At 40.5% G+C, this 12,890-nt stretch overlaps 1 protein-coding gene across 3 annotated transcripts in view; it reads left to right on the plus strand.

Annotated features, from left to right (window-relative positions):
* PRKCG (protein kinase C gamma) overlaps positions 1–12,890 on the plus strand; it is a 338,573-nt gene that overhangs the window by 21,556 nt on the left and 304,127 nt on the right. For all 3 annotated transcript variants that reach the window (XM_018569099.1, XM_018569100.1, XM_018569101.1), the window contains exon 2: positions 10,008–10,039. In XM_018569099.1, the coding sequence (XP_018424601.1) occupies positions 10,008–10,039 (32 nt within the window). The remainder of the gene's footprint in view (positions 1–10,007; positions 10,040–12,890) is intronic.

Raw genomic sequence — 12,890 nt, forward strand, 5'->3', positions numbered from 1 at the left:
TATATTATAGCAATAAGTGATCACTTTTATCTACTGCTCTTTAGGGTGGCAAAATGGAGATTCAATTTAGTTCAAGTTTTCTTTATTCTCTGTTTCCTAATGATTTCAAACCATTATCCACAGTTGATAAATGAAGAAAATCATTCCACGCTTTGTATCTAGGAAAAGGCACCATCAAGGGACATGTTTTACAGGGTGGATAGTATACTACTCAATCTAAATATTGTAGGTGTCTGTCTGTCCTCCATAAAGCTGTGAATAGCTACTATGAATTGCAGGCATCCCCAAAACCAAATTAACTTCCTGTTTGCTAGCACAGGCCCCACCCACTCTTACCCCATGCAGTAGCCTTCTCTAATGATTTGTGTATGAGGTGGTACTATATGGGGATCAGATGTGTCATGGTGGAATCTGGAGATGCTTGCTATTCATAATAGGTAAATCTTTAAATATCCCGACAAGTTTAACATGTAGATAAATATTAAAAAGTTTAGAGCCCTCCTTAACAAGGCAAAAATGGATAAGTTCGTACATGTCCTTGTCTTTACAGAAGGTAGAGGGACATTGCATAAGAAATTCCTATTGCAAATCAAACTGATAAAATATGACATCATGTGCAGTAAAGCCAAACAAATGTATCTATTCTTGTATTCTACAAGGTAACTCTCCTGTTGTGCTGGAAATGCCAATGGTGGCTCAGGCATAAAAAAAAAAAAAATCCACTGTCCAGTATCCAAACAATACTTTCCATTTTAGCTGAGGCTCAAACGCCAGGCTGTGGAATATGAGAGAACCTCTCAGGAAAATCAGGTTTACTGAAAAAAGGAGTAACAGACAATACCAAACAGTGCTGCAGTTTGTGCTACATGCCTAATTTTACAACCCCAATTCCAAAAAAGTTGGTACGCTGTGTTAAAACTACATAAAAAACAGAATGCAATGATTTGCAAATCTCATACACTCATATTTTATTCACAATGAATAGAAAATAGTGAGAAAACTGAGAAAATTTACCATTTTATGAAAAAATAAGGTTATTTTGAAATTGATGGCTGCGACACATCTCACAAAAGTTGGGACAGGGCCATGTTTATACTGTGTAGCATCCCCTCTTCTTTAACCTCCCTGGCGGTCTGATTTTTTCAAATTTTGTTTCCATTTTTGTCTCTATTTTTTTTTCAACGTTTAAATTTGCCGCCGGTTTCCGCCTCACTGCGACGCATACACATGCAAGGGATGGAAGACAGATGCCGGCATCGGCCGGAGGACACAGCGGGGATCGTGGACAAGGTAAGTGTGGCGCTGTGTAATCCCGAGTGTGGCTCGGGGTTACCGCTTTTGGTAATGAAAATTAACCCAGATCCACACTCGGGAATACCACCAAGGAGGTTAAACAACACTGTAAATGTCTGGGAACTGAGAAGACCAGTTGCTGGAGTTTTGGGAGAGGAATGTTGTTCAATTCTTGCCTGATATAAGATTCTAACTGGGTCTTGGGGTCTCCTGGGTCGTCTTTGTCGTATTTTCTTCCATTTCAAGATGTTCCAAATATTTTCAATTGGTGAAATGTCTGTACTGCAGGAAAGCCAGTTCAGCAACCGGACTCTACAAAGATACTACGAAGCCATGCTGTTGTCATAGATGCAGTATGCAGTTTAGCATTATCCTGCTGCAATATGCAAGGCCTTCTCTGAAAAAGACATGTGAGGGGATGCTACACAATGTAAACATGGCCCTGCCCCAACTTTTTTGAGATGTGTTGCTGACATCAATTTCAAAATTACTTATTTTTTTCTTAAAATAGTACTTTTTCTCAGTATAAAGTTTCCTGTGTTTATGCTATACAATTGTAATTATTACGAACCTGGTCTGGGAGACTGGATGGTTGAGGAGGCTTCCCTTGCACCTCGTGTCTTAAAGCCCTTTGAGGATGGTGACAGGGGCCAGGCAGACACCGAGTGGCACGAGTGCCAGTAGTTATGAAACCGTGCAAGTAGAAGGGTAATCCAGAATTCAAAGTCGAGGCAACCCGAGGTCAAAATCCAGGAGGTCAGTTGCAGTACCAAAGGAAGAGGCAGAAGAATAATCAAAACAGTCCAGGGTCAAAAAGGCAGGCGGTAGTCAAGGCAGGTAGTTGAGGCAGGAACGGGTCAAAATCCAGGCAACGGCAATCTAATATTCAAGACAGGAAACAGGAGACACAACACAGAGAGGAGCTGATAAGACAATCCAGCAAGTAAGTGACAGGCTGGCTTGGTTTACATAGGGAAGTGAACTAATCAATTATGTCCCTTCCTGTGCGCCTTTGGCACCTTTTTCTTAGAACACGCTCCATCTGCGCATCACTTCCTGTGCGCCTTCGGCACATTTTTCTTAGAACGCGAAATTTTGGGATGGAATTAACCATGACTGAACCATGTGGTAGTGCCATTATGATACTGAAGAGACCTGTAATGAATTAAACTTTTTCATATTTACATATTGTTGACTGCAGATTGGCTCTTTTTACTAAACCTGAAACGGTGTACACTTAGACCCCTGTGTGTGCAGGAGTAAAATAAAGGAAAGATTGCCAGACTGCTACGGCCTACTCCCAACAGGGGATTGCACGGAAACTAGACACACTTGCTACACCTCTTGAATGCAGTGGGCATATTAAATACCTAGGTTGGAGCAAGGACCATGAGTCTATTTGCCTGCATGTTTTAAGATACTAAATATGAACTTTGAAATAGATATTAATAGAAAATAAGGCAGCTATTGGGGCTGATACACTGTTGAAAAATGTCTCGTGGATCAGGTAATATATGATGGGGTTTGTAGTGCTAAGACAGGAAAATATAATGTTGACTTGCACAGAATGGACTACAGTTCCCAGGAGGCTTTGATAATCTGGTGGAGGTGTGAACTTGGCACTCAGGGAAAGCGGGGCAGAGCTGGGTAGAGACTGTAGAGCCCAGATGTGTTGCTGGATACTGTCTGTGTTATGACTCCAGAGAGAGAGAAACTTGGCATTTGCTGCAAAGATGACTGCTGAGAGATAATTGTGGACGCCGCTGAGTGAACTGCCTGATCTTCTGGACGGCGAATGCCATTTATGCTGTTGTGAGGAAGCTGCCTGCTGTGCCATTGACAGACATCGCTGTCTTCCTGGACAAATGAATGTTGAGGGGACCACATGGCTGTTGCTGCTAGAGGGCTAGTGATCGATTGCATCAACACCTCAGACCACCTGCAAAGCCCGGGGAATAGCTGGCATGAGAGGGAAACACCCCTTTTGCCGGCCAGCAAGGAAATTGTCCTCCAGGTTTATCTACTGCAGGAGTGGTGAGAGGCCATTGGACATTTGTGTCATTGATTCTGACTTCTTCTTGAAAGCGAGATCTTGGCCCCAATGCCAGCTAGCCAAGTAAAAATACCACTTGCCAGTAGGTTAGAGACCTGGAGATGCTTGGACTGTGACTCCACACTCATTGTTTGTTTGCTGTAGTCTGACAAAATTACTTTGTCAGTTTAGTACGGCATGTGGTGAGAATGGAGAATAGACAGCCGCAGCTTAAGGGAAGCCTGAATTCTTAAATGTGTTATGTTACATGTATATCCAGTTCTGAATCTACTGGAAATAGCTATCTGCTGTTTATACTTTCAAATTATAGTTTGCTCTGTAAAACGTCTATAAAAGAAAACCACAAGGTGTGTTGGTGTACTGTTGATCTAGTCTGGACAATTTATCCTGGTGTGGGACAGAATAACCTGAAAGATATTGCGCTTCTTTGAGGGTGAGCACTAAAACAGCTTTTTTTATATGCACATCTGTAAGCAGCAGTATTGTATGCTTTGGGTCCATTCCATACAGCTGTATTTTGGTTAGTATTCCCTGCAGTGTTAAGCTGTTTAAAACGAAAGTAAAAAAGTTTGTGTCAGCAGTGCCAGTTTGAACGTATTTTGCACAGTATGCATGTAAACATTTTTGCTAATTTTTACATGTGTAACAAGTAAATTGACATGGCCATATGCACCGCTGTCTGTGACATACGTGCCTGGTCCGAACCCACTGTACGTCAATCAACTGTGACTATACGCAGTTCTGAACTGAGCGAGCCGTCACAAGAACGTGATGATACCACTCTCAGCCTCACAGAGATTTCCCATCTCACGGGACAACAATCTCAGACTAGCAGACCGCGAGCGATCGACACTAGAGTTGGTTAACTTCGTAGTTAACCCTTTGCACACCAAATGTTCACTGCCACCACGTGTTTTTTTTTAACAAACATGGACAGCTCCCAGCAAATGCTGTGACAATTCAATCAAGTTAAACAAAGCTTATGATACCACTGTCCTCTCAGACAGGAATATGACAGGTTTCACTATACGGTACGGTACAGCATACGGTACTTTAAGTTCTTAGAGCGTATAGATGAGCTTAACGATTTTTAAGATTGTCCTTTTAATAAAAGGAAAAGTGCAGAACAATATAAAGAAGATATTAATAAAGAGAGACAAACTATATCACAACAGTAAAGTAAAAAGGAATAAAAAGAGAATACTTGACAGTCATGGGTTTATGAGTTCTGACAGAGTCCAGTTCAATAAGCAAAAAATGGTCTGAATGGCTCTTCTCCAAACAATGCTTGCATGGATGATTTCCACGAATATATGGACATGAGCAGCAGCTCTGTGCACACAGCTCTCTCCTTACCTGCACGTCCCCGTCCTCTGTGGCAGCCTTCCAGACACGCTGCTGTGTAGCCCTTGATCCCCTACCTCCTCCTCTCCATCTGCCCCGCCTACTTCACGTGTAGTGTGCAGTGCATTGATCCCCTCCCTCCCCAGTGACATCATTCACCATATATGGACTTGCCCATTTGTAGTAAATGCTGAAGAGAGAGCCCTCTTTCCCCTCTCTCATCAGCGATCCCCAATGATTTTAGCATGTCAGTGTCACACAGGGCAGGGAGAGAGAAAGAGAGAGGGGAAGGAGCCCTCTCTCTCTCTTCATCATTTATCACATATGGGAAAGTCCACATATGGTGAATGATGTCACTGGGGATCTCTGCAAACTGGCAAGCATCCGATCAGCAGGGATCTCCAGTGACATCATTGCGGCGCTTAGCCCCGCCCACCATCTTAAAGAAGGGTTTACAGGCTTAGGGTGCATTTTGGCTAAAAGGAGTAAATTACACAAATTTAATTATTTATCCGAAGGAATGCAATTATAAAGAAAAGATAGAACCCCATAGTTCTCCTTTAAGAACTATAACGATTACAAGCCCAGATTAGCAGATCTCTTTTTTTATTTTTTTTTATTTGAAGAGACCTAGCAAACTGAGAGCATCATGAGGTCACTACAAGTAAATGAAAGGCTGCATTTGTTTTATGTAACATTAACAATATTAATAGGTGTAAACCTCATTATCGTCACACTGTCTACTTATTCAGGGCCAGGGGAGGGATGTAAACATAAAAAACTTGTAGGCACAGTCCCAGAATGACATTGGCCTTCTTTCATTCAGAATGAATGAATGCTGAGGTTATTTTGTGTTTCTGCTTCTCCCAGAATGACTGGAGGTCGAGGTCATCCTGTGCCGCAACTGCCTAGTAAATGTCTTTTGCAGGACAAGAGGGAGATGTAAACAACAATGTGTAGATGGCAGCACAGAATCGCTTTGGCATTTAGTCTTTTTGAATGAGTGACTTTGTACATAGTACATATCTTAACTCTGTATAGACCTATGCATGTATGTTAACCACATTAACATAGGATCATACTATTTTCTATGCCTGTATGTGTGAGTCCTAGCATGCATTGTAACTCCTTGCTGTTTAAAAGTACCGCTCAGACGAATTTCTGAGTCCCTGAGAGAACACCCTTCTAGCTCTTTGCTCCCCCAGAACAGACTTTCAAATTATAGTTTGCTCTGTAAAACGTCTATAAAAGAAAACCACAAGGTGTGTTGGTGTACTGTTGATCTAGTCTGGACAATTTATCCTGGTGTGGGACAGAATAACCTGAAAGATATTGCGCTTCTTTGAGGGTGAGCACTAAAACAGCTTTTTTTATATGCACATCTGTAAGCAGCAGTATTGTATGCTTTGGGTCCATTCCATACAGCTGTATTTTGGTTAGTATTCCCTGCAGTGTTAAGCTGTTTAAAACGAAAGTAAAAAAGTTTGTGTCAGCAGTGCCAGTTTGAACGTATTTTGCACAGTATGCATGTAAACATTTTTGCTAATTTTTACATGTGTAACAAGTAAATTGACATGGCCATATGCACCGCTGTCTGTGACATACGTGCCTGGTCCGAACCCACTGTACGTCAATCAACTGTGACTATACGCAGTTCTGAACTGAGCGAGCCGTCACAAGAACGTGATGATACCACTCTCAGCCTCACAGAGATTTCCCATCTCACGGGACAACAATCTCAGACTAGCAGACCGCGAGCGATCGACACTAGAGTTGGTTAACTTCGTAGTTAACCCTTTGCACACCAAATGTTCACTGCCACCACGTGTTTTTTTTTAACAAACATGGACAGCTCCCAGCAAATGCTGTGACAATTCAATCAAGTTAAACAAAGCTTATGATACCACTGTCCTCTCAGACAGGAATATGACAGGTTTCACTATACGGTACGGTACAGCATACGGTACTTTAAGTTCTTAGAGCGTATAGATGAGCTTAACGATTTTTAAGATTGTCCTTTTAATAAAAGGAAAAGTGCAGAACAATATAAAGAAGATATTAATAAAGAGAGACAAACTATATCACAACAGTAAAGTAAAAAGGAATAAAAAGAGAATACTTGACAGTCATGGGTTTATGAGTTCTGACAGAGTCCAGTTCAATAAGCAAAAAATGGTCTGAATGGCTCTTCTCCAAACAATGCTTGCATGGATGATTTCCACGAATATATGGACATGAGCAGCAGCTCTGTGCACACAGCTCTCTCCTTACCTGCACGTCCCCGTCCTCTGTGGCAGCCTTCCAGACACGCTGCTGTGTAGCCCTTGATCCCCTACCTCCTCCTCTCCATCTGCCCCGCCTACTTCACGTGTAGTGTGCAGTGCATTGATCCCCTCCCTCCCCAGTGACATCATTCACCATATATGGACTTGCCCATTTGTAGTAAATGCTGAAGAGAGAGCCCTCTTTCCCCTCTCTCATCAGCGATCCCCAATGATTTTAGCATGTCAGTGTCACACAGGGCAGGGAGAGAGAAAGAGAGAGGGGAAGGAGCCCTCTCTCTCTCTTCATCATTTATCACATATGGGAAAGTCCACATATGGTGAATGATGTCACTGGGGATCTCTGCAAACTGGCAAGCATCCGATCAGCAGGGATCTCCAGTGACATCATTGCGGCGCTTAGCCCCGCCCACCATCTTAAAGAAGGGTTTACAGGCTTAGGGTGCATTTTGGCTAAAAGGAGTAAATTACACAAATTTAATTATTTATCCGAAGGAATGCAATTATAAAGAAAAGATAGAACCCCATAGTTCTCCTTTAAGAACTATAACGATTACAAGCCCAGATTAGCAGATCTCTTTTTTTATTTTTTTTTATTTGAAGAGACCTAGCAAACTGAGAGCATCATGAGGTCACTACAAGTAAATGAAAGGCTGCATTTGTTTTATGTAACATTAACAATATTAATAGGTGTAAACCTCATTATCGTCACACTGTCTACTTATTCAGGGCCAGGGGAGGGATGTAAACATAAAAAACTTGTAGGCACAGTCCCAGAATGACATTGGCCTTCTTTCATTCAGAATGAATGAATGCTGAGGTTATTTTGTGTTTCTGCTTCTCCCAGAATGACTGGAGGTCGAGGTCATCCTGTGCCGCAACTGCCTAGTAAATGTCTTTTGCAGGACAAGAGGGAGATGTAAACAACAATGTGTAGATGGCAGCACAGAATCGCTTTGGCATTTAGTCTTTTTGAATGAGTGACTTTGTACATAGTACATATCTTAACTCTGTATAGACCTATGCATGTATGTTAACCACATTAACATAGGATCATACTATTTTCTATGCCTGTATGTGTGAGTCCTAGCATGCATTGTAACTCCTTGCTGTTTAAAAGTACCGCTCAGACGAATTTCTGAGTCCCTGAGAGAACACCCTTCTAGCTCTTTGCTCCCCCAGAACAGGGAAACGCTTTGGCACATGTTTCAAGCGCGAGTAATCTCGCACCCTCAGCAAAGCAATGGTAATTCTTTGACAGTCTCCACATATTGAGGACCATTTCTGCCAACAGAAACTGTGTTACCATACTACAGTGGTTAAAAAGGGTCAGATCTTTAAATCTTAAACTGTTACACCCTCCTACAAGATCAATCCTCCATGTTACCATAATGGTTTTTGTCATAGGGGAAGGTGAATAATATTGACAGTACTGTACATTACCCTCCTTCACTTACCTCTCTCCTTTGTGCCTTGGTGTATGAATTGTGGCTACTAGTTAAAGTCCTAACTTAAGCCCTTAACCCTTTCGCTGCTAAGGACGTACGTCGTACGGAGCTACAAAAGTGCTTCCAGCTGGCCAGCTCAGTACGTCGTACGGACCTGGCATTTACAGTTCTACTATAAGCTGATGGTCGCTTTAGCAGACTGTCCCCTTTAAATTAATAGCTGTCATCAGCGGCTCACAAGCCGCTGATGACCGCTAATTTTAAAAATACCGGGCGCCCCCCCATACCTTGTGTTGCAATTAAATATACACCTGTATCATTTTATCACAACACAAACACCAAAACAATTTTTTATATAAGTCGATTATTTACAGTTTTGCATACCTTAATTTTTTTTACCTTTTCGCAAAAAGGCGCAATTACAAATTTGCTAATATTTGTTATTTATTAACTCAATTCAGTTTTATCTTTTAGATTTAGTCAGAAAATTATTATTTTTTTTGCACGGATACTGATTTTTGGTGTGTTTTAACAGTTTAATTGTGTATTTTTAATCGGTTTAATATTAATTTGAGAAACGGAGGGCTTGGCAGCAAAAGGGTTAAACCCTCTTCCCTAGAAATCCGAAATCTTACTTCCTGCTACTATTCTACCTGCACCAACCCCACATTCCCTGTGTTCAAGGAGTGACAGATATATCCTAAGAATGCCTCAGATGCTCTCCTGCATCTCCTGCCTGCACAGGCACATTCTTGTATGAGACCCTAATACTGTGCACCTGAGTCCTGTTTCTGATTAGTTGCTCCTTGCTGTCAGCATCAGGAGGCCAGCACATGGGTCTACTACCAGTATCTGTAGGATGTCTTTGTATACTCTGTGAGCGGTGAGTTTGTCTGACCTTTTATTTATATGGTATCAGAGTACTGTGGTACGTAACCAGTAAAAGATAAGAGGATTTATTTTTACAGATTTTACCACAACTGCTTTTAAAGGATGTTTTGATGAACTTGTCACCTACTGGCTTATTGTATCTCTCGAGTCCAGTGGTCAGATCATCTTATGGTCAGATTCATGTAATGTACATATTATGCAATCTGTGAAATGGACTGGGAGTGCAGATAGGATATACGCATGGGAAATAATACATACTTTTCACGTAATTCAGCTCCTAGCTCTGCATAGAGTGGTGGGGAGGGAAGAAAAGGTAAATATGTGTATGCTGGGGAGGAGGCATAGCAGCAAACTTGTTGCTTTGCCCATACAGAGCAAAGCATAGGTTTGCTTTAAACATACCATCTCTTATTCAAATTGTTTTCTTCTTTTCTTCAATTAATGTAATATTTAAACTCTCTGGCATCCATCATTTGCATACATTTACATCATATATAAACATAAATGTTTAATGTTATTTTTATTTCATACATTATTTTATATGCCCGGGTTTATTTCACACTCAGTGATGTAAGTACAAATATTCCACTTCTAGTGGACAGCTGGGACTCTTGACTTTGACAGCTGCATATTGTATAACGTTCATAGCATTCCATATTCAACTAATGAATCCTGCTTGTTCTTTCCTCTCCACAGGGGGATTGGAAAACAAGGATTCCAGTGCCAGGGTAAGATATTTATTTTATGCTTTGCTTAGTTTGTGCTTTATCTCATTCTCACATTCTCTCCAGAGGATGTGCTCTGTTATTTTTTTGCAGCCGTGCAGTAGAGAAGTGTTATTTCATTTATTTATATTGCCTTTTATTTTGCTATAGGTAACATTGGCTTGGTAATTCTCAGATGTCCAGAATTAACTGAATCTTCCCATTTTTTTAATTGGGATCAACCTTGGTGTAAATTAAAATGTGTTGACTATTTCAGAATAATCCTTTTGTTGTATTTTTGGATTAAACACCAATGGATGTATGCAGCTGACTTGCAAATAAAACCTATGCTACAATAGAAGCAAAAAAGAAATGTGCAAAGTAAGCTATAGTAACTGACCAACATGCATTTTTCTCCCTCTGAGTAGGGTCTATTCACAAGTCTGTATTTCACAACTACAGTATATGGTATTTTTACATATTGATTTTTTTTACATGGTGCATTGTGGTCTACACTTGAGATCAGGCACGTGTGGACAAGAGCAATTTTACATTTTATCCATAAGCTTATTGATTTTGTCTCTTTGTTACCAAAATATTACATTTGTCATTATTTGGACATGCAAGGCTTGGCACCATTGTTTTAGGATTTTTATTTTATATATTCTAAAAACAAACCTAAGTATATTAAAAATGAAAAAGTTTTAGTTTGATAAGTTTATTATAAAACTAGTGGTATAAATGAACTGTACAAATTTTATTTTGCAATTTGTCCCATTATTGCAATTACATTAAAATAATGTTTATATTGGGAAGCCCGGAAAAGTTACACAGAGATAATTATACATAGTACATGGAATAAAAATGTGTGTAGTACAAATCTGTGTGCACATCTATGATTTGTTAATATTTTATTTTAAAGAGGTTTTTTTTTAACCTGCCTAAGGATTTGTAATTATTTGAGCTAGTCTTGTGTTCCAAGTATCTGCCAGACAGCACAGTCCTTGACCCACACTGCTGGTTGGACAATTTAGGATTGCCTGTATACTAATGGGGTCAGTCTTGTACCACCTTCTCTTGTCAGCATGTTTGCTGTCAGCCAAGACTGTCTGGGTTATTTTGCTTGCAGTCTGAGTGCTGCTGTACAGAGGATTATAGCCAACTGTTCACATAACAGATTTATGCTCTTGCACTAGCTTCATTTGACTATAAGTTTAATGATTTTTGTATTTCACACAGAACTACATTAACTGGTATTACATCAACTGGTATTGTTTATATCTGCCTGGAGTTTAGCTTTCAAATACAAAAGTGCTTGAGTACTAATTATATTGTACATGCTATATAACTATTTTAAGGAAATTATTTTGATTTAATTTAGGGCTGTGGAAATGAAAGATTAATTTCTCGATTAAGCGTTACATTTTTTGATCGATTAAAATTATTTTGATACGTGCCCAAGAAACTTGTTCTGCACGAGCGCCAGCCAAGGCATTGGCCTATACACATACACCACAGCAATAAAGTTGCCCCACTCAAACGGCGGCCATATTGAGTGGGGCACGTCAGATTAATAACGTGCTGGATTAGTGTGATCCTAGTTCATTTTATTACTTAATTGCTGTGCTGTATGTGTATAGGCCAATGTAGTTGGATCTGTATGTGCGTTATAATCAAAATTAATCGATTAAAAAAAAATTTGATTACTCAACCACGAAAATTTTAAAATCATTACCAGCCCTAATTTAATTGCATAGCAGGATAAGCTTATTAAAGTACTTAAAGCATGACAGAGCAGCTTATTTAAGTATGAGAGAACATACAGATATACCATATGATAACAGACAGTGGCATCAGCTATCAAAAATCAGCATTGGGTATTACAGACCAGTACAGTTTTATGATACTGCCATTAAGTATCGTTAATCATTTGTGACTATTCCATAAACCGCAAAGACCCAGTTACGCCTCCTGCACCCCCGACAGTTATGTGTGTCCAGGGCCGTCTTTAACGCAGGGCAAAAGGGGCAATTGCCCTGGGCCCCATAATTTACAGGGGCCCAAAGCAGCTGTCCCTTTAGCCCAAGCGTGAGACAGGAGAAGCCCAGCGGCACCGCTGACAGGGAGACCGTCCGGCCGTCCTTTCTCCTCTAGTTAATGTGTGTGCCTCCTGCTTCTGTGATCTTCCCCCTCCCCATGCCTGTCACATAGACGCAGACATCGGGGAGGATGCCTGGGAGATCCAGCAGGCACGGAGGAGAAGGAGGGGGAGGACACAGCCAGACACAGCAGAAGAAACAACCTAACCAGATCCTCAGTGTCTCTATTGCAGGTTACATTGTAATATGCATTATTGTATGGTCTCTGTCGGTTACTTCATGTTGCATAATACCATCATAGCTCTTTGCACTTTCTGATAAAAAAGTAATACCAAATTTGTTAAAGTGTTCTGGAGGAGAATGACAGGGAAACATCGTACCTCCGCTGGTCATGAGTGTATAGTTGCAATATAATATAGTATATATAGTCCAAATCCCATTTTAATAGGAGCCACATAAGATCTTTTTACATTATACTCTTGTAGTCGGATCTTGCATTTACATCCACATCACTAAACACTTGCAGCAAGGTTTATTTAGTACACCGCGTAGCAAGCATTCAGTGATTTTACTAATGTATCCATGTAATGTATACTGCATCCATTGTGTTGCATTTACATTGCATGCCCCTGCACACTTTCTGCACAGTGTACTGCATTTGCAACATATGCATTCTATGTATAATATATAAAGAGGCATTTGTTAAAAATGCAATGCACCATGCAGTAAGTGCTTGAGGACAAGCAACACTAATGCAATACAGATTTATGGACTTA

This window comes from Nanorana parkeri, unplaced genomic scaffold (genome assembly GCF_000935625.1).
Source record: "Nanorana parkeri isolate BGI_ZX_2015 unplaced genomic scaffold, ASM93562v1 scaffold1287, whole genome shotgun sequence".
In the NCBI taxonomy this organism is placed as follows: Eukaryota; Metazoa; Chordata; class Amphibia; order Anura; family Dicroglossidae; genus Nanorana; species Nanorana parkeri.